The sequence below is a fragment of the Aedes aegypti genome, chromosome 2 (genome assembly GCF_002204515.2).
Source record: "Aedes aegypti strain LVP_AGWG chromosome 2, AaegL5.0 Primary Assembly, whole genome shotgun sequence".
Classification (NCBI taxonomy): Eukaryota; Metazoa; Arthropoda; class Insecta; order Diptera; family Culicidae; genus Aedes; species Aedes aegypti.
The window spans coordinates 399,344,437-399,371,044 of NC_035108.1; the positions used below are offsets into that span (position 1 = coordinate 399,344,437).

Genomic DNA, 26,608 nt, shown 5'->3' on the forward strand with positions numbered 1-26,608 from the left:
TAGTATTTCTAGTAAATTTCAGGATGAAACAATCGAACTAATTACTTCCAATTCATGAAGAATTTCTTTAAGTAGTTAATGGAACAATCTTTGGAAAAAATGTTGGGCAATTCATGATGTACTTCTATATGTTTTTCAAGCCATACCTTTAGTTCTTACAATAAACTTGAAAAAATGGAATGAATTTCTAGAAGAGCCTTAGCGAAAGTAACTATAGCATTAATTCAGGACCTAATGCTGGGATATCGGGAAAACTACTTCAAAACAACCTAAATAAATATATGATTTTTTTTTCCTAGAAATTCTGAAGAACTTCATCGGTTGTATTAAATGTATTCATGAAGAATGTTTAACGTATTCCTCTTAAATCTCAAGAAAGTCGCATACTGGAAAGGTTGCGGTTTTATTACAAGCCACCAAGCGATTCAACACTTTTTCCAATCGAAACAATTTCAAACTGGGCTTATTACTAAGCTGAAATTTGGAAATTTCGTCGCGTGTTTTTTTAGGATAGATTTTTTTATGAATTCCTGTAGGATATACTGCATGATACGGTTTAGGCTTTCAAATTTTATATTTATTTTAGAAATTTTCTTGTTGACTCCCTAGTATGAAATTCCTTAAAGAGCTATTTTAAAGAAAAAAATTGGTAGCACTTTTCTTTTGTAAGAATTTATTACGTTTTTCTTAGAGAATTTGTGATTACTTAAAAAAAAACCTTGTTATTTTTTAAAGTTTTCGTTAAAAATTCGCTAGATGCATTTTTTTTTGAGAAATTTATCGGAAAATCTGTTGAATCATTCTTTAAGAATTTCTGGAGTAGCCCCTAAAGGTATCTTTAGAGAAAATATTGAAGGAATGGTGTAATTTTTCACAAATTCCTAAACGAAATATCGTTTCATACACAGGATTCGCACTGCTTTTGGCGATGACTAATCACGTGACAAACGCAATCATTTGCTTGGATCGGATTTGGTGAGTTTCCCTCTTCCCTAACATCCAACTCCACGCAAAGCAACAAATTCCTAAATGAAAATCTTGGAAGAAGTCCTACAATGCATTCCAAGAGGACAGAAGGCTACTTTGAGAAAACTGCAAGAATATAAACGAATTTCTTGGAGAAATCTCTAGAGGATACCCTTAGAAAACCTCCTAATTGAATTCATGCAGGTATTCTGAGTGAAAATCTTGAAGGAATTCGTTGCATCAAACCTTGAAGAAGTCTTCGGAGTAATACCTTTAAATCTATAGGGAATTTCGAACAATGTATCTGTCATTGGCCACTGTCAGTCGATTTCTCGTTTATTTTCAACTAGGTACAGATTTTTGTAATGCCTCATTTTCAAACAAATTTGGTGTACTTATTCATCGTCCGCGTCGGGCTATAATGTGATAGCGGTAAACCAGTTCCAACAATCTAACGCGCACAAACCGCGGTATCAAAAATTTAGATATGTTTGTATAATAGGAGCTAATATCCCTAAATAAGCATGACAGTAATAGCCCGCAGTTGACGGTTGCTCATTGCTACACAATATAGTAAGTTAGTATTGCATTGATTCCAGTTTTCCATACACTTGACACTCTGATGTGTTGCGATTCTCCAATAACTCAGCATCAAGTTATACTTGCACTAAAGAATGTCTAAGTCGTGCCCTGTCCCGTGACTAGCGAAAGAATCTTTTGGAGTCGTCCATAAATCTCATCGTCTTTTTAGGAAGAAAGGTGTGTCTGGGCAAGGATCAACGATTCTCTTGGATTAGTAAAATTTTGAATGGACAGAAAATCACAACGGGACCACATGATTTATGGATGACTCCTTTCCTGCTTAGCTACGTAATGCTTCAGTTGTCTAGTCTTGGAAATTGCACTAAAGTGGTATTATTCTTATTACTATGCAAGCCACAGTTCACTCACGTTCGAGATGAGCAAAGGTCATCGCACATCAATAGTACAGAACTGAACAACTAATCCACCGCACTCGAAACCCTCGGAGCCTCTGAGATCCTAAGCGAGTCACCTGGACTCGATCATCTGTTTTTTTTTGTGTTTTGTTAATATTTTATTCAATGTAAGAAATAACGCTTTCTAATCGCTTGCAGTAATCTTTGATTAACAGATAAAGCATCCACATTTGTCGTCTTAGTTTTGCTACATTCAAACTATTTAGCCTTACTAAACTCACATTTGCCAATTGTGAAAGTCTTCCACTAAGAACAATTAAGATGCGCCTTTATTTAGATTTGCTTTTACCTTCAAAAGCTCACTTTTGTTTAAATTTGAACTCCCGTGGTCATTGTTTCTGTACAAGATTACGTTTTTACGTCCACTTTATGGCTTTCCTATGCATTTGCTGATGTATTTCAAGTTTACAACAGTAAGACTAAGTTGAATTAGATGTATTTCCAAAATATCATGTAAATATATGTATATATCTGCTCTTTTTGAAAATCTCGATTTCAATTTAGACATTGGCATTATTTATACCATTCAGCATTATAACTATTTAGAAAGTAACACGAACAACTGGTTACGGTCGATGTTTGTTCCACAAAAATATTGAACTGATGCTTGTATGCAAAAAGCACGTCTTGTACGCGATTGCCTCATCAATGATATATAATAGGTTTTTGTTTAAACAGGTAAGTAGGAGTTGCTTTTCGTAAGAGGTAAATATTGCAAGATGTGATTTCAACAAAGTGAACGCGATGAGAGTTTCAGGGGAATCAACTGCTTATCTATACATCATGACGTCTGTGCTTTGGTACATGCACATGTAGGCATCACAGAGTAGTCGCTTGGCATGTTCAGGTAACATCTTGTCGTTGATGGCCTTCTCGTTCAGCTGCCGGGCGCCTTCGTCCGAGAGCCACTGCGGCAGATCGGGTACCGGGATCATCTCCGGAATGTTGTAGCCATTTTGCTCACCTGGAAAGAAAACGATAGGATATTCAGAATGATTCAATCAATTTTGAATTATATCAAGCATGATTTTTCAAATCGGCGTATCTAACACTCGGATGGTTTCGAGAAAAATGCGATGCAAAATATTGTAAAGCATTTTAAATCCTGTTTAAAATGTTTTGCATTTTTTCTATTGCGATGTCTACTATAAGTTGAAGAAAAGAACACTGTTTCTAACCACTATTAAACAAATCCGATTTGTTTTGAATTTAATTGAAAAACAGGTAAAATTAAAGAATAAACCCTTTTGCTTTGTGCTGCTCACATACACCATGGATGATTCGTCGATACCATACCTTGATTGATACATACACCTTGCTTGATGCGTCGGTTTGACAGTTCGTTTTGCACATCCGTCACGTCATATACACCAGTATTGTTTTGAAGTTGCACATACACCGGTTTGCAAATTCCCATAAAACTTATTAAACTTAGTCAATTCGTCAGTTTCAACTTTCAACGACAACGAATATTAGTTTCCGAATGTTTCCAATTTCAACTCGACTAAGAGGAGCACCGGACGGAGCCGTAAATAACAAAAGCAGGAGGAGAACAGTTCTTGTGCGAAATTTGGTGAGAAATATTGTCTTAAACCGAATACTGATGATGTTCCACATCAGTTTGCCGACCCGTCAGCTCGCTCAACTGTGGAAATCCAATTCTCTCGATTTCCAACATGTTTAGTGATTTGGAAACAGTATGACGTATCTGGTGTTCGAAATTTTATGTTTTGATTCTACATATAGGTCGCTTTACTATGAGCATATGTACGGTGTATGTGCTAGCATGAAAAATGTTGACAGTTGAGACGCTTTGCAAACGAAGGGTGTATGTAGCCAAATTAAAAACACTGAGTAAAGTGCACATAGGGCATAATTTTAATTTATTTCTAAAAATCAAAAAATGGATGTAGGAATACTTTTATAGACACAATAGGTAGATTATGCGTTTGTCAAGCCCATGCAAAGCAAATCTCGATTTGTTTATTTTTGCAGATACGTCGGATTGAAAAGTTTGGCTTGATATACTACAAATTTTATAATCTATTCATTTAGTCCTTCAAGAATTCTTCCAGTGATTCGCCCAAAATTTCCTCTATCGATTGCTTTGTGGATGCTCAAAGTAATTCTTCCTGAAATGCTTTATCTCCAAGAAACTCCAAGAAATCTTTTATCCGTCCTACGCTGATATCGACAGCAATTTCTACAAAGATTACTTAAAATTCTCCCAGTGATTTTCTCGAAATTCCCCCAGAAGTTTTCTAGTAATTCTTTCACTGATTTCATCAGTGGAAATGTGTCACAGATTCGTATAAGAAATGTTTACAGGAGAACCAGGGTGACCAGCGCACCGGGAAATCGGGAAAACCGGGAAAAAGCCGGGAATCGCAAATCACCGGGAGAAAACCGGGAAATATGCGGGAATTTCAATCAACGCCGGGAAAATGTTGCATACTAGTACTTATGAAAATGTTCATCATTTCAATCTCAAGCTTTATTGACTAGTCAGAGTATAGAATATGGAAACATATGGTCTAAACGAAGACTTGTATTAATTCAGTAATTAATTAGCCAATAAGTTAAAATTAAATGAAGGAAATTCCTGCGAATAGTGTTTTTTTATGAAATTTAATGTTACAAAATGCAATGTTGGGGTGTTTTCAATTTCATATTTCTAAGCAAGCTTTCAATTCGCGATGCTCCAACTTTGCAAAATCAATTTTATATGAATCTTAGCTAGAAGTCCATCCACTCAATACTTAGGTTTTATTGCTAAAATTATATTTTAGCATCCTTAGGATATTATTTCAATCATTTTTAGGAAGCAACTTATAGGAAAATTTACCTAACTTTTAAAAACAATATTTATATGATTTTGATGTATGAATATAGATATAACAAAGCTACTCTTAGGAATTTTGAAAAGTATTTTTCCGAATATATTTGGAATATTTAAACATATGCTCACAAAAGATTTGGTATTCGCTTCTTGTTTTATAATGTAAAAAATATTATAAAACTTCAATCCATTCCAGAATTATAACTATCTGTGCTATTTTGTCAGAAGTAATTGCCCTGAAAAAAAACTTTCTGAGTTTTTGGGGACATATAATATATAGAATTAGTTCCGAATGCTTTATGAATTTGCATGCTTATGAACGAAATTTTTGACAATTGATAAACTCTTTTTAACGTCTACCAACACTGTGTGACTATTTTGAATTGAAATTATGATAAGAAAAGTAAAATTTTTTGCGACAGAATTGATCCAGAAATTTTGTAGTGCGAGCTCAATTCGAAATAAAATTTCACCCGCAATAAAAAAAAATAATAAAAGAAAAGATTTCGGCTCTGTTATGCCCTACGGCACCTGAACCTTCCAAATAAACGAATTAAGTAAAAAAAAAATTTTTTTTTGGTCATTTTGAAAAGAAATTTAAAAGTGGCGGCAACAAATCTGATTTCCGTTTTTTTATTTACCCTAATAGTAGTGCTTCGGTGTATGGCCAAAAAAAAAATCGTTCTTGAAGTCGTTTGGAATAGTAAAAATTTTCGTATTCAACTTTTTTTTGCTTGTAATGAAACCGGGAATATTTTTGAAACTCCGGGAAAAAACCGGGAGAAAACCGGGAATTCGTAATTGACTTTTCACTGGCCACCCTGGAGAACACACAAGAGTTCATTTCAGACATTCGATTATTTTTTTATATTTTTAAATTCCGTAAAATTTTGTTTGTTTATATATTTACAATAATTATTATAACAATTTATCTAGATAATTGTTCAGCACTTCTAAACAGGTTCTAAAGTTCCTTCAGAGATCTTTACGGGTTTTCCATCTACTTGAGTTTCATCAAAGTTTAGTTCTGGATTTACTTTAGAAACACCTCTCGGAATAAATCACTGGATGAAATTCCGAAGAAATCTTCGGAGTAATATCTTGAAGAAAGTTTGGGCAATTGCAGGGGCGACTTGTAACCTCACTTTTGACCTGTTCTACGACACCATAAATCGGTGTTTTGGTCAATTTACAATCGACGGGGTGTCTACTACCTGAAAAAAATCGGAAATTATCAGGGAATTTTATTAAAACGGGATAAACCCTGGAATTCTCAGGGAGTTTCGATAATAATCAGGGAAATTTGGATCAATAATTTTCGCGTCAAAATAACATCAAAACACTCTTTGAGTTGTTCAATGGGTATATTTTCAGGTATGAAAGCAGATCGATTTGCCAAGATGTGATTGAATTTTATGAATACTATTTGAACACCAATGGATTCACATATCTTTATGCACGGTTTTCAAAATTATTCGAAAGTCGAATTCAAACAACTTTAAATTTAAAATGTCGACACAATCAATGTATCAATTTTAGGGATGGTAGCAGGTCTCTTTTTAGAGAGTCTATATTTTTATGCAAGTCTCTAATTTTGATGAAAGGTCTCTGAAGTCTTTATTTTTTAACCAAATTTGTATCTAAAGGAGACCATCATAGTAATCATGAAATTTGATTTTTAGTATGGTTCCATGAGTCGATATCGAGTAATGGAACATCGACTCATGGAGGTTTAACTGTATCAATGAGTGAACAATCTGATTGTCGTTATTCTTTTAATTATCTTCAATTCCATAAGGCAATCTGCCATTTAATCACCTTTCGCTTTCCTGGTCATGCACGCATATGGATTGTTTTCATACGAAAACCGTGTCAGTATGAAAACAACAAACAAAAAATCCCATTTGATGTTCTGGCTGGAAAGAGAAGGGTGCGAGAGCCTTATTAGTCTACATAGTGAGCCTAGCCATTTTAATATGTGTGTCATATAACTCATGGTATGCTGCAAATATTAATACTGACAAGAAAATAGCAGCAGAAACGCTGATACGGTTTCGAAAATCTCTTTTTCATATTTTGCTTGCAGTAAATTTCGATGCAAAATTATGCAGGCTCCTGAGAAACCTTCAGAGACTGTTACGAGACTTTTCAACTAATTCTTCAAAAATGTCATCTCAGATTTCTCAAGGAAAAGCCATTAGGAATTATCCTAGTGGTTTATCCAGAGATTTCATCTGGAATACTTTTAGGGACTCCTATAGAAATTCTTCCTCTACCAATTCTCCGAGATATTCTTCCAGCGATTTTTCAAAGAATATTTTCAGAAATTTCTTCAGAAGTTGTTCCGGGAAATTCTTGAGCCATTCAACGTTACTATCTCCAGTAATTTGCCGAGAGGCTACTTTCAAAAATGTTACAAGCACTATCTTCCTGCCTGCAGATAATTGAATTTTCCAGTTGTTATTCTAGAAAGGAGATCTTTCAAAGATTTTTGCTGAATTCTTTCCAATAATATCCGTAAAGGTTAATTTCAAAGTTTTCGAAAAACTAAATGTTAAGGGAATTTCTACATCATTTCATCCATGGTAACTCCAAAGAATTTCTCCAAAAATTGTAGAAAATCTATGAAGAACTTTTCAATAACGGAGATGAACCAGCCATAGGGCTGAAAATCTCCTTAATAAAGATAATAATAATAACTTTTCAATTAATTCTTCAAACTCAATCCTTTGTTTTGCCATTGAGTTCCTCTAGATTTTTTTCTAGGAATTTCATCGCAGAATTACAACTTCAGGTATTCCCGCCCCTTGGTTATGCGACCTTGCCGCGATGGGAGGGCATAATCCATTAGCCCATTTGATGGAAACCAAAGACCTTACGGAGAGAGAGCTTCCAGTATAATAACTGCTAATTACTCGAAAACAATTGTATCAATTTTCTTCATTTTTTCGATGTATTGTTTTGAAAAGCGAATAACCGAACATGAGAAAAACTTCTTCAAGCATTCCGACATAAATTCCACCATAATTTTTCAAGAATTTTTAACACTCTTTCGAGAAATCCCTTCGAGAGTTCGCCCATGATTACTTCAAAAATTTGTAAAAGATTTCATCCAGGAATACCTTTATAAATTCTAATTATAGTAACAAAACATCTTCCAGACGTTTTAAAAGAATCCCTTCTGAGGAATTTCAGGATTTTCAATTATGGATGATCAAAAGTTATCTTCAAAAACACCTTTGTCTCCGAAATATTTCATTTTTTTCTGCATGATTATGCAAAGATTCGCCGATGCTCCAGATTCCATTTTTTTTCTTCAATTTATTCATCAAATAATTCAAAATTTCCAACCAATTCCTTTAATGGACCAACCAAAAATTACTCAAGGGATTTTCTTTAGGTAAGACGGTGTTACTCAACCTTGAAATTCGCGTTCGAGGCCCGTACATTGTTTCCGTAAAATACAAAAATAAGTCCGTCCAATATTAAATTTAGACGAGCGTAAGAAATTTTATAGAACACGAACATAGAAGATGAAGTTGCTGTTTATTGCTGTGCAAATGGTCGAATGACAAGACATCGAAAAGAAAAAAGGTCGAAAATCATTTGCTTGATGGGAAATGTCTCTGTCGATTTTTTGTCTTCGACCTTTTGTTCATTTGACTATTTGTTTTTCGACCTTCTGTCATTTCAACCTTTTACCTTAGATTCTGAAATTGTATAGCTGTTTACATTGAAATCCTTAAAATCCAAATAAGAATAGCTAGAATCCCATTGAGAAACTTGTCAAAAATTCAGATAATCCTAGAAATATTTCTGACAATCCTTAGATTTCGATGAAAATGATCACTTCTCAAAAGTCCCTTTATAATCCTTAGGAAACCCCAGAGTAATTAGGATTCTGCAGGAATTAGTTAGGATATCAGCAAGAAATTTGCTACGAATCGCTGGAATTGTCAAAACTGACTAGCAGGTTCTCATAACCCGCAAGGTATTAAATAATCCCATTATAAAACGTAAGAGTCCACTAGGAAAGTGTCTGGATTTGATTCCCCGGGCGACACAGGATCGGTTCGTAATGGATGTAATATCAAAAACCAGAATTCGCATTTCCCCCATCAGCCAAAACAAAAAAAAACACTTACCGCGCCGGTCCGCCATCGAATCGAAAAACACCCACGGCGCATCCTGTCCGGCACCGGCCTTCACAAACGCCACATAGTGCGACGTTTCGATACAAACCACGGCAAACAGCTCCATGAACAACCGAGGCACCGCACAGTGTTCCGCCATCATTTTGAAATCTTTCGGCACAGTCAGCGGGCTTGGGGTATGGTTCTGGCGTTTTACATGGGAATGTGCCGTATCGAAACATGCCTTACAGAAAGCCGTACTTTCCAAGCTCACTCCCACCAGCGTTATTCCTCCGAGACACTCCCGGCACTCGTGTTCCGCCAGTTTACCGCACACGGTACATTGTCGTGGAGCTGCAAGGAAATCCAAGTTCGAGGTTAAACTACCTATTCAGGTGTCTTTTTTTCTGTAGCTACTTACAATCTTCAATGATATCCGTCACGTCCAATACCTGCGATGGTAATATTCGAGGATACATTTTGAAATTCTTGCCGAAACGTGGCATCTGTATTATGAGACACGATGGCACTTCCTTCAGCTTAATGTTGGATGTCAGGAAACTCTGCTCGAATAGCTGCTGCACGGATGGTAACTTTAGCTGATCGTCTTTCTCAACGAACAACTGATAGTAAAACGTGTCCAGTCCGGAACTTAACTGTGAAAAGAGCAATATCATGTTTAGAAGCAAATGGTTATGGAAATGATTCGCCCAACCTTCAGGAAAGGGTCCGCTCGTAAAATCTGAGCCAGCAGACTGTTGAGGAACTCCTCCGGATCCTTCTCTTCGCTGGTGAGTCCAGTGACCGAGCTAAGTCGGTCCAGCAAATGACGCAACTTCATCACCCTATCGGCTCGGACAAAATGGTTCTTACGCAGTGGATTGACTATCTCCTCACGTAATACCCTTTGAACTTCTTCGTATTGTGGGTTATCCTACAATTTGTAAAAACGTTAGTTCGTAATTTGTAATCTAAACTATATGCAGGATGCCCATCCATCCGAAAAATACGGTAAAAGTGGGATAAATCAGAAAATTGCAAATGACTGGGAAAAAATATAAATATCAAACAAAAGAACAACGGTTTGTTCAAATTTTAAGCACTATGGGCGAAATTAGAATATTGGTAACAGACAAACGCATCATGACTAAGTTAGACCTGAAAAGTTAGACTAACTTTGCTGAAGAGCTACAACAATCAAAAAGTAAAGAATATCACACAGTCGACCTTCAACAATTGGCTACAAAATTGCTGAACAAACTTGTGTCATGAGTTCGAATCAAGTATTGAGACGAAAATTCGCTGACTGAAACAGAAAATACCGATACTTTCACGCCAAGAACACCTTTTACTCGTCGTAAAATGATGTTTGCATAAAAATGCACTCTAAATTAGGGTCAGAAGTTTGCTCAAAACATGGTTATTTCGTATCTCGATATCGAGTTAGAGAACCATAGGTAGTAAAAGTTGGTTTTCATGGCTACCTCGATGATCCCTTGGATCGCATTTGCACTGGTTTTGTGTTCTATAACTCGATACCTCCGGAAACTCCCTTCAATATCGAGTCACGGAGAGTTGACTTTATACCCAAAAATAGCATTTTTTGCAAAACTAAGATGGAATGTGAAATTTTGATGTGTTTTCTCCACGATCAGACATATTTCACTTAACCACTTGGGCATTTCCATGATTCACTTTGACATAAGGAGTTTTCTCGGCAGAATTGTCTAAAATTTTGCAATAAGAATCGCTTTAGTGCGATGCATTATGCGACCAGATATAAGCTCTGTAGCTTTCAAAAAACCTCACTGCCGAAGTGAATTAAAAGTGCCAAGAATAGGATCCGGCTCCCTATGTAGGTTTTATGCAATTTGCATTTTTTTTCTTGAGATAATATGAGGCTCGAACTTTTGCTCCACTATGAACAAAATATGGTCTCCAAACATTTATGCAAAAACTAATACACCTCAAAGCAGCCTAGCTAAGCTTTAACATAAAAAATACCGTAAAGTGCCCTAATTCCGCGCATTTCATACAAAATTATTTATATATGGAAATACAGATTAATATTGTAGCATCTTTTTATGCCATTTGATGCTTATTTCATTTAGAATGAGTTTGGATCACAAATAAAAGCAAATAAGACACTTTTTCGCGGCGTAAAAAAATAATCAGTGGAGGCCCGTCTAAGTAGACGCCATTTTTCTAATTTCCTTAGCATCCGTGCTAAGACTGTAGGACAAAAACAAAAGCGATTTCTGTATTGGAAATGTTTTATTTTTTATGCAATATTCCATGGAACTACTTGCTACAGATGTGTTTCATAGTGCTTCTATGAAATCTTATCAAATATTAGCATAATTATTGAGTTTTGCGGGGCCCAGATAGCCGTAGCGGTAGACGCGCAGATATTCAGCATGACCATGCTGAGGGTCGTGGGTTCGAATCCCGCTGGTCGAGGATCTTTTCGTAAAGGAAATTTTCTCGATTCCCAGGGCATAGACTATCTTCGTACCTGCCACACGATATACACATGCAAAAATGGTCAATCGGCAAAGAAAGCTCTCAGTTAATAACTGTGGAAGTGCTCATAAGAACACTAATCTGAGAAGCAGGCTTTGTCCCAGTTGGGACGTAATGCCAGAAAGAAGAAGAAGAAGAATTATTGAGTTTTACCCAAAAAAATACTGCGCGGAATTAGGTCACGGCTTTTTTCCATAATGCCCTAATTCCGCGCACTGTTCCTTCGTTGAACAACAAACAAGTTAAACATGCTATATTCGTCTTCACATCTGACTATTTCTCTGAAAAGAATCTTCGAATCTTCGTACAAAGTGGAATATCTGGGAAGCCCACTTACAGAGAAATTAAAAGCGGCCGTCCAGAAACCACGTGGTCATTCTAGTGGGAGAAAAAGATTGTCCAAAGACCAATGTTCATAAAAATTTGAAAATTGTTATGTGAACAATTCTGAAAATCCGAAAAAAAAACACATTATAACATTGCCAATGTTGTTTGATTGCAACTACTCTTATTAATATTATACAATCCTTATAATCTTATTGAGAAAACAACAAAAAAGAGTCTTCTATAAATTACGACGCACTCTCGGGGAGTGATTCACGGAAACGTGATAATGCGAATAAAATTCCTTGTATTGTATGAACAGTGTAGAATACAAATATAGGGGTAGTCGGGGTGATTTCACCAATGAAATGGAATGAGCACCCCTTGAAAACTGCATAAATTATTTAAATTTCATCTAAAATATCCACCCATCTTATTAGTCAGTGCTTTGAACTCAATGGAAAAGGAATAAGTTATGTTCGAAAAAACTTCCCATATTGCCACGGATGGCTCATACAAATTTCATTATTATAGAATGTTGATGTTTGACTGTTTGTAAATGTTAATAATTTTCCTGTTTAGTGAATAAAATAATTAAATTTTTAGATTCTATGAGATAATTTCTCAACCTAAAATAGGGCATTCATGATTGAAGATCGACACGAACAATGACAAATTTTGAAAAATCATTCATTCGTGAACTTTATATGACGACGAAAATCGTACGGATCTAGTGTATTGCTCTAAAAGCTGTTGGGAATCATATAAAGATCCGAAAATTCCATTATATTTTCTGCGCTTCTATCGATTTTTCATTATGGTGGCCAAGCTGCCTCACTTTTCCCTATACGAAATTCACACGTACCAATGCCGATGTATTGAAAAGACCATAACAAATGTTTATCTTTATTTCATGTGATAGTCAAAAAAAAAAATAGAAAAAGCTAAACGTAGACTGAAGCGTTACGGCTCATACAACTCTACTTTTTTCATACAAAAAGCGATACAGAGGGAGTAGGGCGTTGAAAATGTTCAATTTTAGCGTTGCGTAATAAATGGATGTTCCCTCACATGAAAATTTATGTTAATTTGATTGCTTCGCCAGTGCGCGGAATTAGGCATTCTTCTGCGCGGAATATGGAAAAGCGTTTCAAAAATGCGCGGAATTAGGCAATTTCGACAAGTGAACTTTTTCAATACAATCACATTTGTAAATTATGAATACAGTCTAGTTTATATTTTTCCCACAATCTACAACAGATTTACTAGCGATACACTCATAAAGCTTTTTTGTTGATGCAATACTCATTTTTAATTAACCATTTGAATCTTTTTATTCCTTAACTGCGCTGAATTACGGCACTTTACGGTATAATAATATTTTATTTTCATTTTGTTTTGGTATTGCTGATGTTTTTCTGTTCAACGATCTATCAATAAAAATGAAGCGGTGATTTTTTTGATGATGACACAATCTTTTGAATTTGAAGATACTGTTTCAAAATCTATAGTTAGTAAGCACCATCAGTGCACAAGATATGAGCGGAATCTTAAGGAAAGGTCTATGTTTAAATGTTTATTATAAAATAACTATTGAGTCGATCAATCCTGTTTTTATTTCACAGGGTAGCTCCAAGAATAGGCAATCAGCGGCAAAATAAAATAAATTTGAAAAACTTTCACAGAAAATTATTTAGGGTCGATGTACCAATAGCCGCATAGCTAAGAACAAATATTCGTATAAAATCTAAAAATAACGCTAGCGTCATTATTTTTGCATCATCTGAAAGCTTATCTTAGTGTTGAGGGAAAAATATGAAAACTACGAAAACTCATATGTTTGTATTTTTTATCGCTTGTGCCACTATAGGAATACATGTGCCTATGGTAGTACTATTTCTAATTTCTGTTCCTATAGTAGCACCAGCATCACGGCGTTGGCAAAATACTAATCCAAACCGTATTTTTACAAAACTTTATATTTTTCCTACACAGTATCAAAAGCTTTCGTTTAAAGTAAAAAAGATCTTAATTTATCAATTATTTCGTATAATAAAAAATAGTTTCTCTCAGTAGTGCTACTATAGGAACAATAGGTTCACAATAGGCGCAAGGGAGCTCAAATTTTAAGCAAAACTAATTATTTCGATCATTTTTTGAACAAAATCAAGCTGTGTATCAATGGTACTTAGATAAATAGCTCCTGACCTTCATGTCAAAAAATATTTTGAAAAGATTTATAGCCAAACGGCCGTAAAAAGCCACTAGTACGACTATAGGGGACTGTCCGCTAAGGGAACACCGACCCTAATTGGATTTGATACTGCATCTTAGTGTAATAGGGGCATTAACGGCTACTGGTGCACTGACGGTATTCTGAGAGTCGAATCAAACATCGAAACCTACTAGTATAAAATATTAGGAAAATATCAAATCGTAAGATCATAATGTTATTCGGTTGTCAATTTTGAGTATCCAAAAATTCAAAAATATCAAACCAGTTGGAGTTGGAAAAACGGACTTTAAATGGACAACCCGTATTAGTGGTTACTCACCTCGGGTTCCCTGGGCCGGAATAGTAGCGAGTCAAACACGCTCGTAAAAGTGAACATTGAAAACAAAGTAGCATCCAAATAACACGAGTTATGGTGGCCCTGGATTCCTCTGAACTGGCCACAGATCGATTCCAATTCCTTCTGTTGTAAAATTTCTGCAAACATGGAAAACACATTAGAATACAGAAACCCAAACGCACAATGCATTTCTCATCTTACTCAACGGTGCAACGGCACCCTCCACGATAGGGCAGTCAACCTTGCCGAACATGTTGTTAGCATCCGACGACTTGGACGTCGACGCTACAATCCTGGGCGCGGATGGAGATGTAGCGACTACGTCCTGGAAACGACGATCCTGATTGCATTGTGCGGGATAGACGAAAATGGCCCGATTTGCGGGACATTTGAAGAGTCTGAAATGAGAATGAATCGTGTGGGTGTCCCAGAAAAAAATCAATGTTCGAAAAGTCAGCGAGAACAATCTTCCCTTCAACTTACTTGACTCCGTTGTACGTTCCGTCCGTACCATGGATGCTCGGTTCGATTGGTTCATCCTCCAGTTCTATGCCAACCATAACCCGTGTATTGCTGCTGTCCGTCCCGAAGCTGTGCAATGGGCCGATCCAACGGATCACCCCGTACAGCTCAGCCTTTTCCACATCGACCTCCACCATGGAGCCGACTTCGAGCAGCGGATTGTCCGGAAGTTCCCTCAACGGCGACGGTTGAATCACAATCTCCGCCGTCGTCGATCCCTCCGATGGGGACGAAGTGATCGTGTGAGGTACGTTGTTACTATTGTCGTAGGCTGGCGGCAATGATGCATCGTTCGGTTCTTCGGAAGACGAATAATCCAGGACATCGTTGGCACGCGGCGGAGCAATAGAACGAGAGAATACGTAAGCAAAAAATCTCGATAAGCGCTGATAGATATAGTCCGTAAAGACCATGATTATCCACTGAATCGGAGGCTCCATTATTTCTGAATGAAACACCACGGAGATTCATAAAAAACAATGGAAACAGAGAGGGAGACAAAAAAACTCTTCTCTGGCGAACACATTGACACTAAAAGTGCAGTGCTGCCAAATCGGCGGGAAAATCGGAGTAGGGTCTTTTGCATATTGCACGGGTTCACTATTTGACGTTTTAGCGGTGCCGTGTTATTTAGGTAACCATGGAAACTAGTGAATTCGGCACCGCTCAAACGTCAAATTAGTGAACTCGTGCATCGGTCCATAGCACAATAAAATGCCGTTATTTATTTGATTTCTCGCATACTCTGAGATAACGCCCTAAAAGCCATTGGTAGCAACGTGTGTAGCTCGTTGTTTCTGAGCAAAAGAAAGAATAAGCATCAAAACCAACATCACGGACAGGTAGATAATGATCCTTCCTTTCCCATAGCGTTGTTGAATAACATGAAAATCCATTCAAATGCTCAGAAACAACGAGCTACTCACATGATTACCAATGGCTTTTAGGGCGAGATCAGAAGTTATGCGAGATTTGAGGTCGCTGAATCTATAAGCCAATTAACGAATAAGCCATTTTATGAGACGTTTCGAATCATATGGTTTCCGTTTGTTTACCAGCTTTGAAAGTTTCTGACGGGCCGATTTATTTACGATTCTTCTAGCGCTACATTTGGAATGAGCTTATTCAACAATGGCGCTGGTGGCAGTGTAACAAAGTTTTTAATTTTCGCATGTAAAATTGAAATCAGCAGGCAGAGAAGATATTTTTCATTTACAGGTAACATAATACATGTAAACCGAGTAGAAACATGCGCTGAAAGAGACGGGGACATCATCGCCAATAAAAATGTGACCAGCGCCATTCAGATATCAGGCTAGTTTTTTGAACAACAACAATGAGCGGCCCGCCAGAAAACGTCATTCGAACGTCTCGTAAAATGGCTTATATAGTCAAATGACAAAAAACCTGGGAGCATAGGCACCAAACTAGTGATGTAGTTGGGGGGTGTGAATGTCAAAGCTCTTCAAAACTGAACAAAATGCAATTTATTCCAAGCCAATGCGCTTCTTTTCACATAAATGTATCATATTTGGATGTCACGTACAAAATACTAACTTTGTTCAAAAACTCAACAATCTTTAACAGTATTTGGGGCCTCAGCAAAAGTAATTACCACAGCTGACCCTATGCGTGAAGCTCCGATTATTTTACATGGCAAAGCATAGGAAGTCAATTTTCAAATGCTTCTAAAAAATTCAAAACACTTTTTAATTAAATTCTGTTAAGTGTACGGGGTTAGACTAATGATCAACTATAGAATCAGCAGCATATTGAGAAAAAAAAACTCAAAATTATATGCCTATAATGTAGCCCATCAAAAGTATATCCACATATTCGTGATCAAACGTCAACATCCCACCGCAAAATCGCTAGTGTTTGGAGGTGATTTTAACCTCCAAATTGCCAAATAACCTCCAAAACATCACCTCCAAGTTAGTTCTAATAACATCCGTTATATGAAATATGGTGGCGCGTGGATCGTCGCAAGTTTATCGTTAAACAGTCAATACTGAAAACATTTTAAATGACTATTGTAGTTAATTTTATATGACCATTTGAAATTTCGCTTCCTATACCCTGCCGTGTCAAATTTTCGACGCTTCACGCATCGAGCAAACATGTCCCAGATGGCAGCACCGTACCTTCGTACACACGAATCGCAGTCAGCAAAGCCAGTGAAACTCACGCTTATCGCTGCTGTACACTGAACGAAATCCCCTGCCATGAATTGAATGATTATTGCCTCATTCGAGCCCCATGCCTATTTTCCGACAAGAACAAGATGATTTTCATCTTCGTTGAAATCATCTGTTTACAAATCACACCGAACGAAAATCATACAGTCTTGAAATGATTTTGTATACTTCAAAAAGATGCTTCAAATTGGATAATTATCATATGCAGATGTAAACAACTCGCACTAAAATTTTGATTTACAAGAATTCCGATCAAAAATAATCACGAAACTGTTGATTTTATGTTCATAACTATTTATTTCGTATGATAAAGAAATATACTAATCAACAATTTTCAAGGGAAGATGTCTACCTGAGGCAAGAAGGTTGTATGCTGGCACTCCATGTCAGCAAATTCGTTGGTATAAGCATCTTTTAGTTGGTTGCGAGGCTGGATCGTACCATTAAGTGTACCGTTTTGATTCATATTACGGACAGCTTCAAATTCCGGACACTCTCGTTTGTATGGGAAACATTTCACACGAAATGTTTCAATTTTCGCCATCCAAAAGTTCTCATTTTCGAGGCTTGTTTTATTAGGTTTTTTCCATAAATATCATTGCAAATTTATAATGCCCAACTACCTTAGACGTCTCTTAAGTGGTTGAACGATTTCAATTGATGATTTGACTGTTCCACTAATGATTATCATGAGCTGTCCGTAATTCGAATCAAAGCGTCCGAAATATGAGGCAAAAGTGAGGGAGCGTCCGGAATAAGAATCATGAAAAGGTCACACGTTTTGAATTATTTAAAATTATTCAAGTTGCGGACGCGTATTCTTTACCCACCATCCGAAAGTTAAGGGCTTCCGACGCTCGATAATGCTAAAAAATCATACAGAATGATTTATTTTGTATGGTCCATGCTGGGTTATACTTCACTGAGGCCTTAAGTGTCCGTAATATGAATCAAAACGGTAAAATATACGTAGATGTTGCAGATGAGGATAAGTTTGAATTACTTTAATAGCAGTTACCTGTGAAATCCACGCAGAAACACCGAACACAACACGTTGCTGCCGCCATGTTTGCGGTTTTGCAAAAATGATTCAATATGTACGATCACTAGCTTTCCGTCTGATATATTAGACAGTAATTGGATGATTTTCAATTTGGGACATGTCATAAATTAAAATACATCATAAATGGCATGTTAATCATGTATGTTACCATTATTCAAATATTTGCTTATTGTCATTTGAAAACATATCGAATGTCATCACAGAATTGAATGATTTTTGTTCAATAGGAAGCGGATGCATCATATTCTTTAATATTCATTCAAAATAAGAATTATGAAGATTTGTAGCCATGTGAATTACAAATCATTCAATTTATGGCGGGGGATTTCGTTCAGTGTAGGCAAAGAGCCTTGAAAATTGCAAAACACCCGTTGCTAAGGGCAACCCAAAATTACTGTAGAAAAATGTTCTATTTCCCGTTGCATTTCCAGCATTTAGAGCCTTCAATGACACTAACGATTTAGAAAACTCATGCACCCAACATAGGCTACTTGATGAGATTCACGTTTGTGAACTACCGTTTTGATTCATATTACGGACACTTAAGGCCTCAGTGAAGTATAACCCAGCATGGACCATACAAAATAAATCATTCTGTATGATTTTTTAGCATTATCGAGCGTCGGAAGCCCTTAACTTTCGGATGGTGGGTAAAGAATACGCGTCCGCAACTTGAATAATTTTAAATAATTCAAAACGTGTGGCCTTTTCATGATTCTTATTCCGGACGCTCCCTCACTTTTGCCTCATATTTCGGACGCTTTGATTCGAATTACGGACAGCTCATGATAATCATTAATGGAACAGTCAAATCATCAATTGAAATCGTTCAACCACTTAAGAGACGTCTAAGGTAGTTGGGCATTATAAATTTGCAATGATATTTATGGAAAAAACCTAATAAAACAAGCCTCGAAAATGAGAACTTTTGGATGGCGAAAATTGAAACATTTCGTGTGAAATGTTTCCCATACAAACGAGAGTGTCCGGAATTTAAAGCTGTCCGTAATATGAATCAAAACGGTACTGTACTTGGAAAGCCACGTGATTTTCGCGAAATTCAAGCCTACTACTATTATTGTAAGTTCGGCCAATCGTTCGAAAATGCATTTCGCCGAAGTTGGATTTTTCTCGGAACCCATGCAAGATACCCTACTTCGGAAGTAGGGCGCATTTGAGCGCATTCAGACCACTTTCGAAGTTAGGTATCTCCCATAAATTCTGAGAAAAATCCTACTTCTCTTCCGTTGTTCAACGAATTACCGTAGAATTTTCGGGGTCTATCATATTTTTTTTCTAGTTTTTGGAATCTTGATCATTGATTTGAAAATTACGGTAATTCCGGATTTATAACGGAGAGTACTGAGGTAATCCCACTCAATGAATCAGTAACCTCTTTAATTTCGAGTCCATGGCTTGCAGCACATGAAACTTCATGACTTAGCAAATCAAATGTCTGAAGAAGAGAAGTTAAGTGTTTTTAGATAATTTGGCCACATGCTGGATTGTTCCGAATACCCGGTTCCTTGGTGGAAGTGACTATTCTGAGACTTGGCTTGTGACATACCAATCTTCATGAATTTGCCAAGATTGTTTAAACGCATTTGGACGACTTGATCACATGCCGAATTGTTTCGGTTACCCGGTTCCATGGGGAAATCATCACTAAACTGGCGGTTCTAGCCTTTCATAAATTCCCAAAAGGATGATGATTCAAACGTTTTTGGATGACTTGATCACATGTCAGATTGTTTTGGATACCCCGATCCCCAGGAGAAGCCATTATATTAGCGGTTCTGAGACTTATCTTGCGACATATAAAACTTCATGAATTTGCAAATCAAGTCTAATGAATAATAGTTCTAGAGGTTTTGGATGACCTGGAAAACATACTGGGTTAATCTGCATAAATGCCAGTGCAAGTGGTGAGTATATTGGCGGATCTAAAGTTTGCGACCTATCAAACATCATGATTTTGCAAACTAAGTCCAAAGAAAGATCATATCGTGTGTAGATTTGTGTCGTGAATTCTGAGTTAAATAAGCATTCCACAGAACAACTTTGTTTCGTAGACGAGATTATGTCAAGTCTACAGATGGAAGAGTCGATATAGCAATTTATCACCTTTAGTACCTAAAGCTTAGCTTAGCTTAGCTTAGACTTACTACACATATCAATGGTTGCTATTCCGTGATTGACCGAAGTCAATGAAGATGCACAAAGAATCAACTAGAAGTTTGTCTGGGATTGGCCATAATCTACTTCAGTGTGCATAATTCAGTGCCACTTATTATGTTTTGTACTTATATACAAATATTGAACTTATGTACCTTAATTAGTATGGAATGCAGTGCTCTCAGCTGCTTGCGGGGACAAATAATTTAAAGGATAAACAGGATTAAGATCAGAATATCAGGGCTCTCTGAAGCAACATCTTATTATTTCTTCTGAAAATGGACCTATGCAGTTACTTCTGTGAACAAATTCAATTTTTATTTTTATCAACAGCGATAACACAGCGTAACAAAAATGACATTTTTGCGTGTCTCAAGGACCAAATTATGTGTCTCTAGTAGATTTGAGGTTGCTGAATCTGGTGCCATTCTCAGAAATGTTCCAGCACGTCACAATTTTTAGCTACAGGTCGCCAAAGTTGTATAAAACACTGGTTTTATTAATGTTTACATGAAATTTAAAGTACAATTTATCAAACTTTTTTGTAATCTAATCCACCAAACATGCAAAATAGAACTTGAACTTTCATTTCAGACATAATTTGATTGAAATTGCGCGATTAAATTTCGATTAAACCGATTTTTTTAACATGCTTGCAGTCTCCATACAAAATTCTTCGTTTCTTCTATATGGCAAAATACAACAATTCTCTAAACCATCAAAAAATAACTTTTCCGTATCGAAAGTATTACAAACTTTAATGATAAGTATTGTTATACATATAAAGTTTGAATTCTGTGGCAAATTAAGCCTTACAAGCTGGCAAACTTGCATGCAAGTTGGCGGAAATAGTCATTTTTTGCATTTTCAACAGTCGATATCTCAAAAACTAGACGTGCTATGATATTTCTGAAAACGGCAATGGATTCAGCAACCCTTAATTAAGTGAATAGCGGTATTTTGGTGCTGGAGACAAAAACGTGTTCCGCAGTGTAATCAATGCTAACCTTCATAATCGTTTTGCTCAGAGTCATCACCCCAATCAAAGTGTTCTAACACGGTAAGTGGGATGCTGTCTAGCATAGTTTGATCGACGTAGTCTGGAACCATCTTGTGCTGATATCTTTCAGCAAGTTATGTGGTTATCTAACTTTTGAACAGCTTTGTACAACTTGTATTGATCACTAACAAAGAAAATGCACAGAACAAAAAACTCGCACAAATCAACGAAACACTATTACGTATTATTGACACAACAGAGGTTCTATTTTAAATGCAGATTTAACACTGAACACACTTTTTTTGCGCTTTGCAGTGAACGGTAGTGAACAGATGTGAGTCACACATGCGGCACATTAAACCCAAAAAACAGTAAACGATATGTGCAGGAACCTCCAATTAGGCGCATATTTCCAACGATTTGTTTCTTTCACAATCACTTGCACTGTTCAAGTAATCGATATCGATGCACACTTCTCTCAAGGAACAATCCCGATTTGATTTGAACCACATTCGAACGCACGATAGTGATCGGTTTTGATGCCAAAAAAATCGCTGCCACTTTCGGAAGAAATGTGTCGGCAGATTGGGAACAGGAAAGAATCGGATAGCTATTTTTAGCCTGCCGCACGGTTTTCACTGTACATCTATTATTTTATGCTTTGGCTCTCAGAAATTCAGAATGCAATATGCTGCGTTGGTTGCTCCGAAGTGAATAAAAATGCGTGAGCTTCTCACAGGGTATGTTGAGGCAATTGAGGAATTGTCTTGATGTTATAGTGTTAGGTGATGTAGTTTTCACATTTCAAAACACACTTGCTTTCGGGAACGATTAGATATGTTGAAAAGCGAAGAGTGGAAATAGCACTACCAGCGAAAGTGAACCGCGCATGACAACCATTACCGACATCTGACGGTGAAAAACTTGAATACGACTTATAACTTTAGCCAGATCCAAAACATTTTCGTTACTTTTTTCAAAACTGGCCACAACTTTTCCCTTTTGGTTGCTCAAATCGGATGAAGAATTACATATTGTTGAACATGCCATACGATTTGTAACTCTGCTGAAAATGGCCTTCAGGCTTCTTTAACAGAGTTATAAATTGTATGGCGAGATACCAAAAGAGATAGATCATCATTCGATCTGTAGGTGAAGTGGTGGACAAATGAACGGGGGTGTTACAATGAACACCGTTCCTTTTACCAAGAAAAAAAAAACAAATTCGATTGCATTTTTATCACGCACGGGTGGTTTAGAGCATAAATCGGAGTGTTCGCGTTGATACGGAGGTCAATTGAAGTGAAAATGTCAATAAAAACTAAAATTTTAGAAAACCACGTTTGAAAATTAGAACTGACGTAACTTTTAGCTCGAGTATCTTGAGGTTTTTCAGTGAGGTCAATATCGTTATGATATGATGCCAAATCTGATACCTTTAGATTTCTTTTTGAATGGGTTGCAATCATTAATGGATATATTTTCGGGAATGCAACGAAAGTTTTTAAAAATATTTGTTTTGCTCACGTTTTTTTGCATGATGTTCACTTTACCACCAAGAGCTGTTCATTTTACCCACATAGTGCAGGTAAAATGAACATTTGCATCGTTTTTTGATAGTGATATAAATTTGTGAAAAATTTAAGTTTTTCAGTCGGAATTCATGTCGCTGCAGAAACAGGATGATATTTTTAACGTGTTCATATTACCACTCCTTCCGCTTCCGCTTTGCAGATTCTCTTAGAATTCTACTAGCTTTATTTTATTTTATGTTAATGAAATAATTTCATCATTAGACACTTCTTTGATTATTCTTGGAGTAAACCAAACCTTCAGGCTTTGGACAAATATCTCCCTCAATTGCCGGGATCCACCGGTCTCTCTCCGGTCTTTTGTCAAGGACCTCGCAAGCAAAACTATGAATAATTCCAGCAAAAGCAAATACTCCAGGATATCCACAAACATTTCATCCTGCTATTTTTTCAGACATTATTTCTCGCATAACTTCTGATCTCGCCCTAAAAGCCATTGGTAACCATGTGTGTAGCTTGTTGTTTCTGAGCATTTGAATGGATTTTCATGTTATTTAACAACGCTATGGGAAAGAAAAGATCATTATCTACCTGCCCGTGATGTTGGTTTGGATGCTTATTCTTTCACTTGCTTAGAAACAACGAGCTACACACGTGGCTACCAATGGCTTTTAGGGCGTTATCTCAGAGTATGCGAGATTTCAGCAAGTTTTGTGATGACTCCTCGGAGATGTTGACCGGGTAATACCCATACATTTCATTAGGAATCTCTCCAAGAATCATCTAAGAGGCTTATCGAGGTTCATTGCAAGAACACTGTCAAGTATTAAGGCCGCACGGGACATCATTATAATCACCCTATCCATTTGCAAATCTCAAGTACCACTCCATATATCGTTGTGAAAAATTTATCTTATATTTCTATATATGTAGTGCACAATCCATAAAATTTTCATCAGTTCACTAAAACTCGAGATTTGCTTCTGCAAAGTTTTGATGAAAATTGTTAGAACGAGACAGAATGAAATATTCAAGAATCCCTACCTATATTTGTCCCAATTTTTTTTTGTATGACCTATGACTAGAGACTTTATTCCAGAACCTTCACAAGTAATAATTCTATGATTTCTTTAGCAACTCCTTGAAGTATCTTCACGGAGTTTCCGGAGCAATTTAACCAGGATTTGCCATGGATTCCTGAAGGATTTTTCAGTGGTGATGTTGCTTAGGGCTAAAATTCTTTTTGAAAGTCTGTTAAGGCGAAGTAGACCGTCATTGAAATTTGTACACGTCGTTGATGATTGTTGCTTATTCATCTCACGATTTCGAATCAAAGAAAATCGGTTGGTTTTGCACTGACACAGCTGAAAAAGTATCAGCATACTTTACGCATGTTAGCGCGTACAGTGATACATTTTCAAGTCAATATAAACTATCAAGACTGAGTTTTATCACTTTGAAATGCAAGCTGAAAAGTCATCATTGTTGCCAAAACGGGCTACTTAGCCTTAACAACATTTCAAACGATCCTTTATGAACAAATTTGTGAAGGATTTTTTTTAATAAATTGATGCAGAATTTCCGAAATTGTTTTGAGAGTTCCATCATGTATTTTTAAAGGTCCCTAAAAACATTGGCACGTAGGGGGCCTTAAGATGTATAGGTTCGAAAAATGGCGAATTAGAACATATTTTGAAGATTAATCCAGTGTAAAGCCAAGCTCACCTCTTGTTCTAAATGACGTAATCAATGGTTTTCAATTTTTTTAGAAATGCATGTTGATTTCAGACTTTTAAAAATGTCTTCTCATGAGGCACGGGGCAAAAGTGCCACTCGTATGGGACAAGAAGACCACCAGAGTAAAATGCAACAAATTTTATATATTATTATTCCCTCGCCTAAACGGCACATTTTAGAGTAAGTACCAATAATTACTGCGGGATAAAAGTTAACTTTATAGTGAAACCGCAATTTTACGAAATTAGTTTAGTTTTCTTCCTATTTTACTGTCGGAATAATAGTAAAACTTTTCAGGAATGTCCTAGATGGTTTATTTTGATTTGAATTAGTAGTAAACATTGATTGAATGTAATATTGCCATTTTTGGGAAAACTTCCCGTTTTACGGTTTAACGATAAGTTACTGCAGCTATCACATCACTGATTTAAATCATCAGTAGGCTTCAATGATTCGTTGGATACCGTCTTGATGATTGTTGTTTGTTGAGCGTTTTCTCTCCAAGAATACTATGATTGAATTGATTGCTGCAATGATAGAATGAAGCCTGCGGTAGAACTCTGCGGTTACCGTAAAAAAAAATTTTCTTATCAACCGTAATATTAAACAAGTAAAACAAATCTTTATTAATTTTTATATAAGGAAATTGCAGTGTCCCTCTTGCCCCACACGATATACTGTTTTTATATATACGCAAAACTAAATGTCAAAAAACTTGATTGAAACATTTTCTTCACAATTCACGATTTACTTGTTCACGATTCACGATTGTACAATCGTAAATCGTTATTGCTGTGCGGAAAGATCATTATGTTTTGGATTTAATTGGAGTCAAAATTTATTTTCCAGTCTTGCATTCTTATAATATTTCGCAATTTTCGCGTTTTTTTTTTAATATCTCGTGGTGAAATTTTTCAACTGTTCAACTGTTTACACAAAGCTAAATTAGAACTCAATTTATTCTTATCCTTGACTAAACATTAGTAAATTGATTTAAACTACAGTCGACTTTCCACTACTCGATATACTCTATAAGTCGATGGATTTGTCAGTCCCTTCAAATTTCCATACATCGTGCTCTCCGTAAGTCGATGTTTCTATAACTCGATATCTCCACAAGTCGATGTCAAGGGAGAGGTAAATTTCTCTCCATAACTCGATATCTATTTTAAAATCCTTTTTTTTTTTGGGATACGTGGGCTAATTCTTGATTGAAGGTGAATGGATAGTTGCATTTGCAAGTTGTAATAAAAGTTGAAAAACATGAAAATAAAAAAAAATATTGTTCGGGCCCAGATAGCCGTAGCGGTAAACGCGCAGCTATTCAGCAAGACCAAGCTGAGGGTCGTGGGTTCGAATCCCACCAGTCGAGGATCTTTTCGGGTTGGAAATTTATTCGACTTCCCAGGGCATAGAGTATCTTCGTACCTGCCACACGATATACGAATGCAAAAATGGTCATTGGCAAAGTAAGCTCTCAGTTAATAACTATGGAAGTGCTCATAAGAACACTAAGCTAAGAAGCAGGTTCTGTCCCAGTGGGGACGTAACGCCAGAAAGAAGAGTTGTAAGTAAAAATAACGTGATTTTTCGAGTATTTTGAAAAAAAAGTTTTCAAAAAATAGTTTGTAAAACACTATCAACAAAATAATATTGCTTTCTTACAGAAGTGATCATATATGCATTGGAAATACAGAAATTTGTTCCTTTGATTTTGTAATTTTTTGTGTCGGTATATTCTATGAGTCGATGGTACCTTGAATATCGAGTTATGTAGAGTCAACTGTATGTGAAATCTAAGGTGGCACTCCTGCTGCAGGTGGCACTCTTGCCCCTTTGTCCCCTACTGTTTAGAATTTTTCAAGGATTCAACCAGAAACTTGCTAAGAATGTCTTCAAGCATTCGGAATATATTCAAGTATATCGCAATTACCGATGGATATGTCTCTTAGACTATTATTTTTAGATCCTTTGCAATAATTCATAAGTAACTGGCCATCCTTTACAGATTCGTTCGTAAAATTT

At 36.4% G+C, this 26,608-nt stretch overlaps 1 protein-coding gene across 5 annotated transcripts in view; it reads right to left on the reverse strand.

Moving 5' to 3' along the window:
• Nucleotides 1–1,281: 1,281 nt before the first annotated feature.
• The window catches only part of LOC5577549 (ubiquitin carboxyl-terminal hydrolase CYLD), a 53,200-nt gene continuing 27,873 nt past the window's right edge, over nucleotides 1,282–26,608 (reverse strand). For all 5 annotated transcript variants that reach the window (XM_021847103.1, XM_021847101.1, XM_021847100.1 and 2 more), the window contains 7 exons: nucleotides 14,840–15,176; nucleotides 14,558–14,754; nucleotides 14,339–14,493; nucleotides 9,652–9,870; nucleotides 9,358–9,592; nucleotides 8,949–9,290; nucleotides 1,282–2,928 (listed from right to left, as the gene is read on the reverse strand). In XM_021847103.1, the coding sequence (XP_021702795.1) occupies nucleotides 2,735–2,928; nucleotides 8,949–9,290; nucleotides 9,358–9,592; nucleotides 9,652–9,870; nucleotides 14,339–14,493; nucleotides 14,558–14,754; nucleotides 14,840–15,176 (1,679 nt within the window). In that variant the 3' untranslated portion in view covers nucleotides 1,282–2,734. The remainder of the gene's footprint in view (nucleotides 2,929–8,948; nucleotides 9,291–9,357; nucleotides 9,593–9,651; nucleotides 9,871–14,338; nucleotides 14,494–14,557; nucleotides 14,755–14,839; nucleotides 15,177–26,608) is intronic.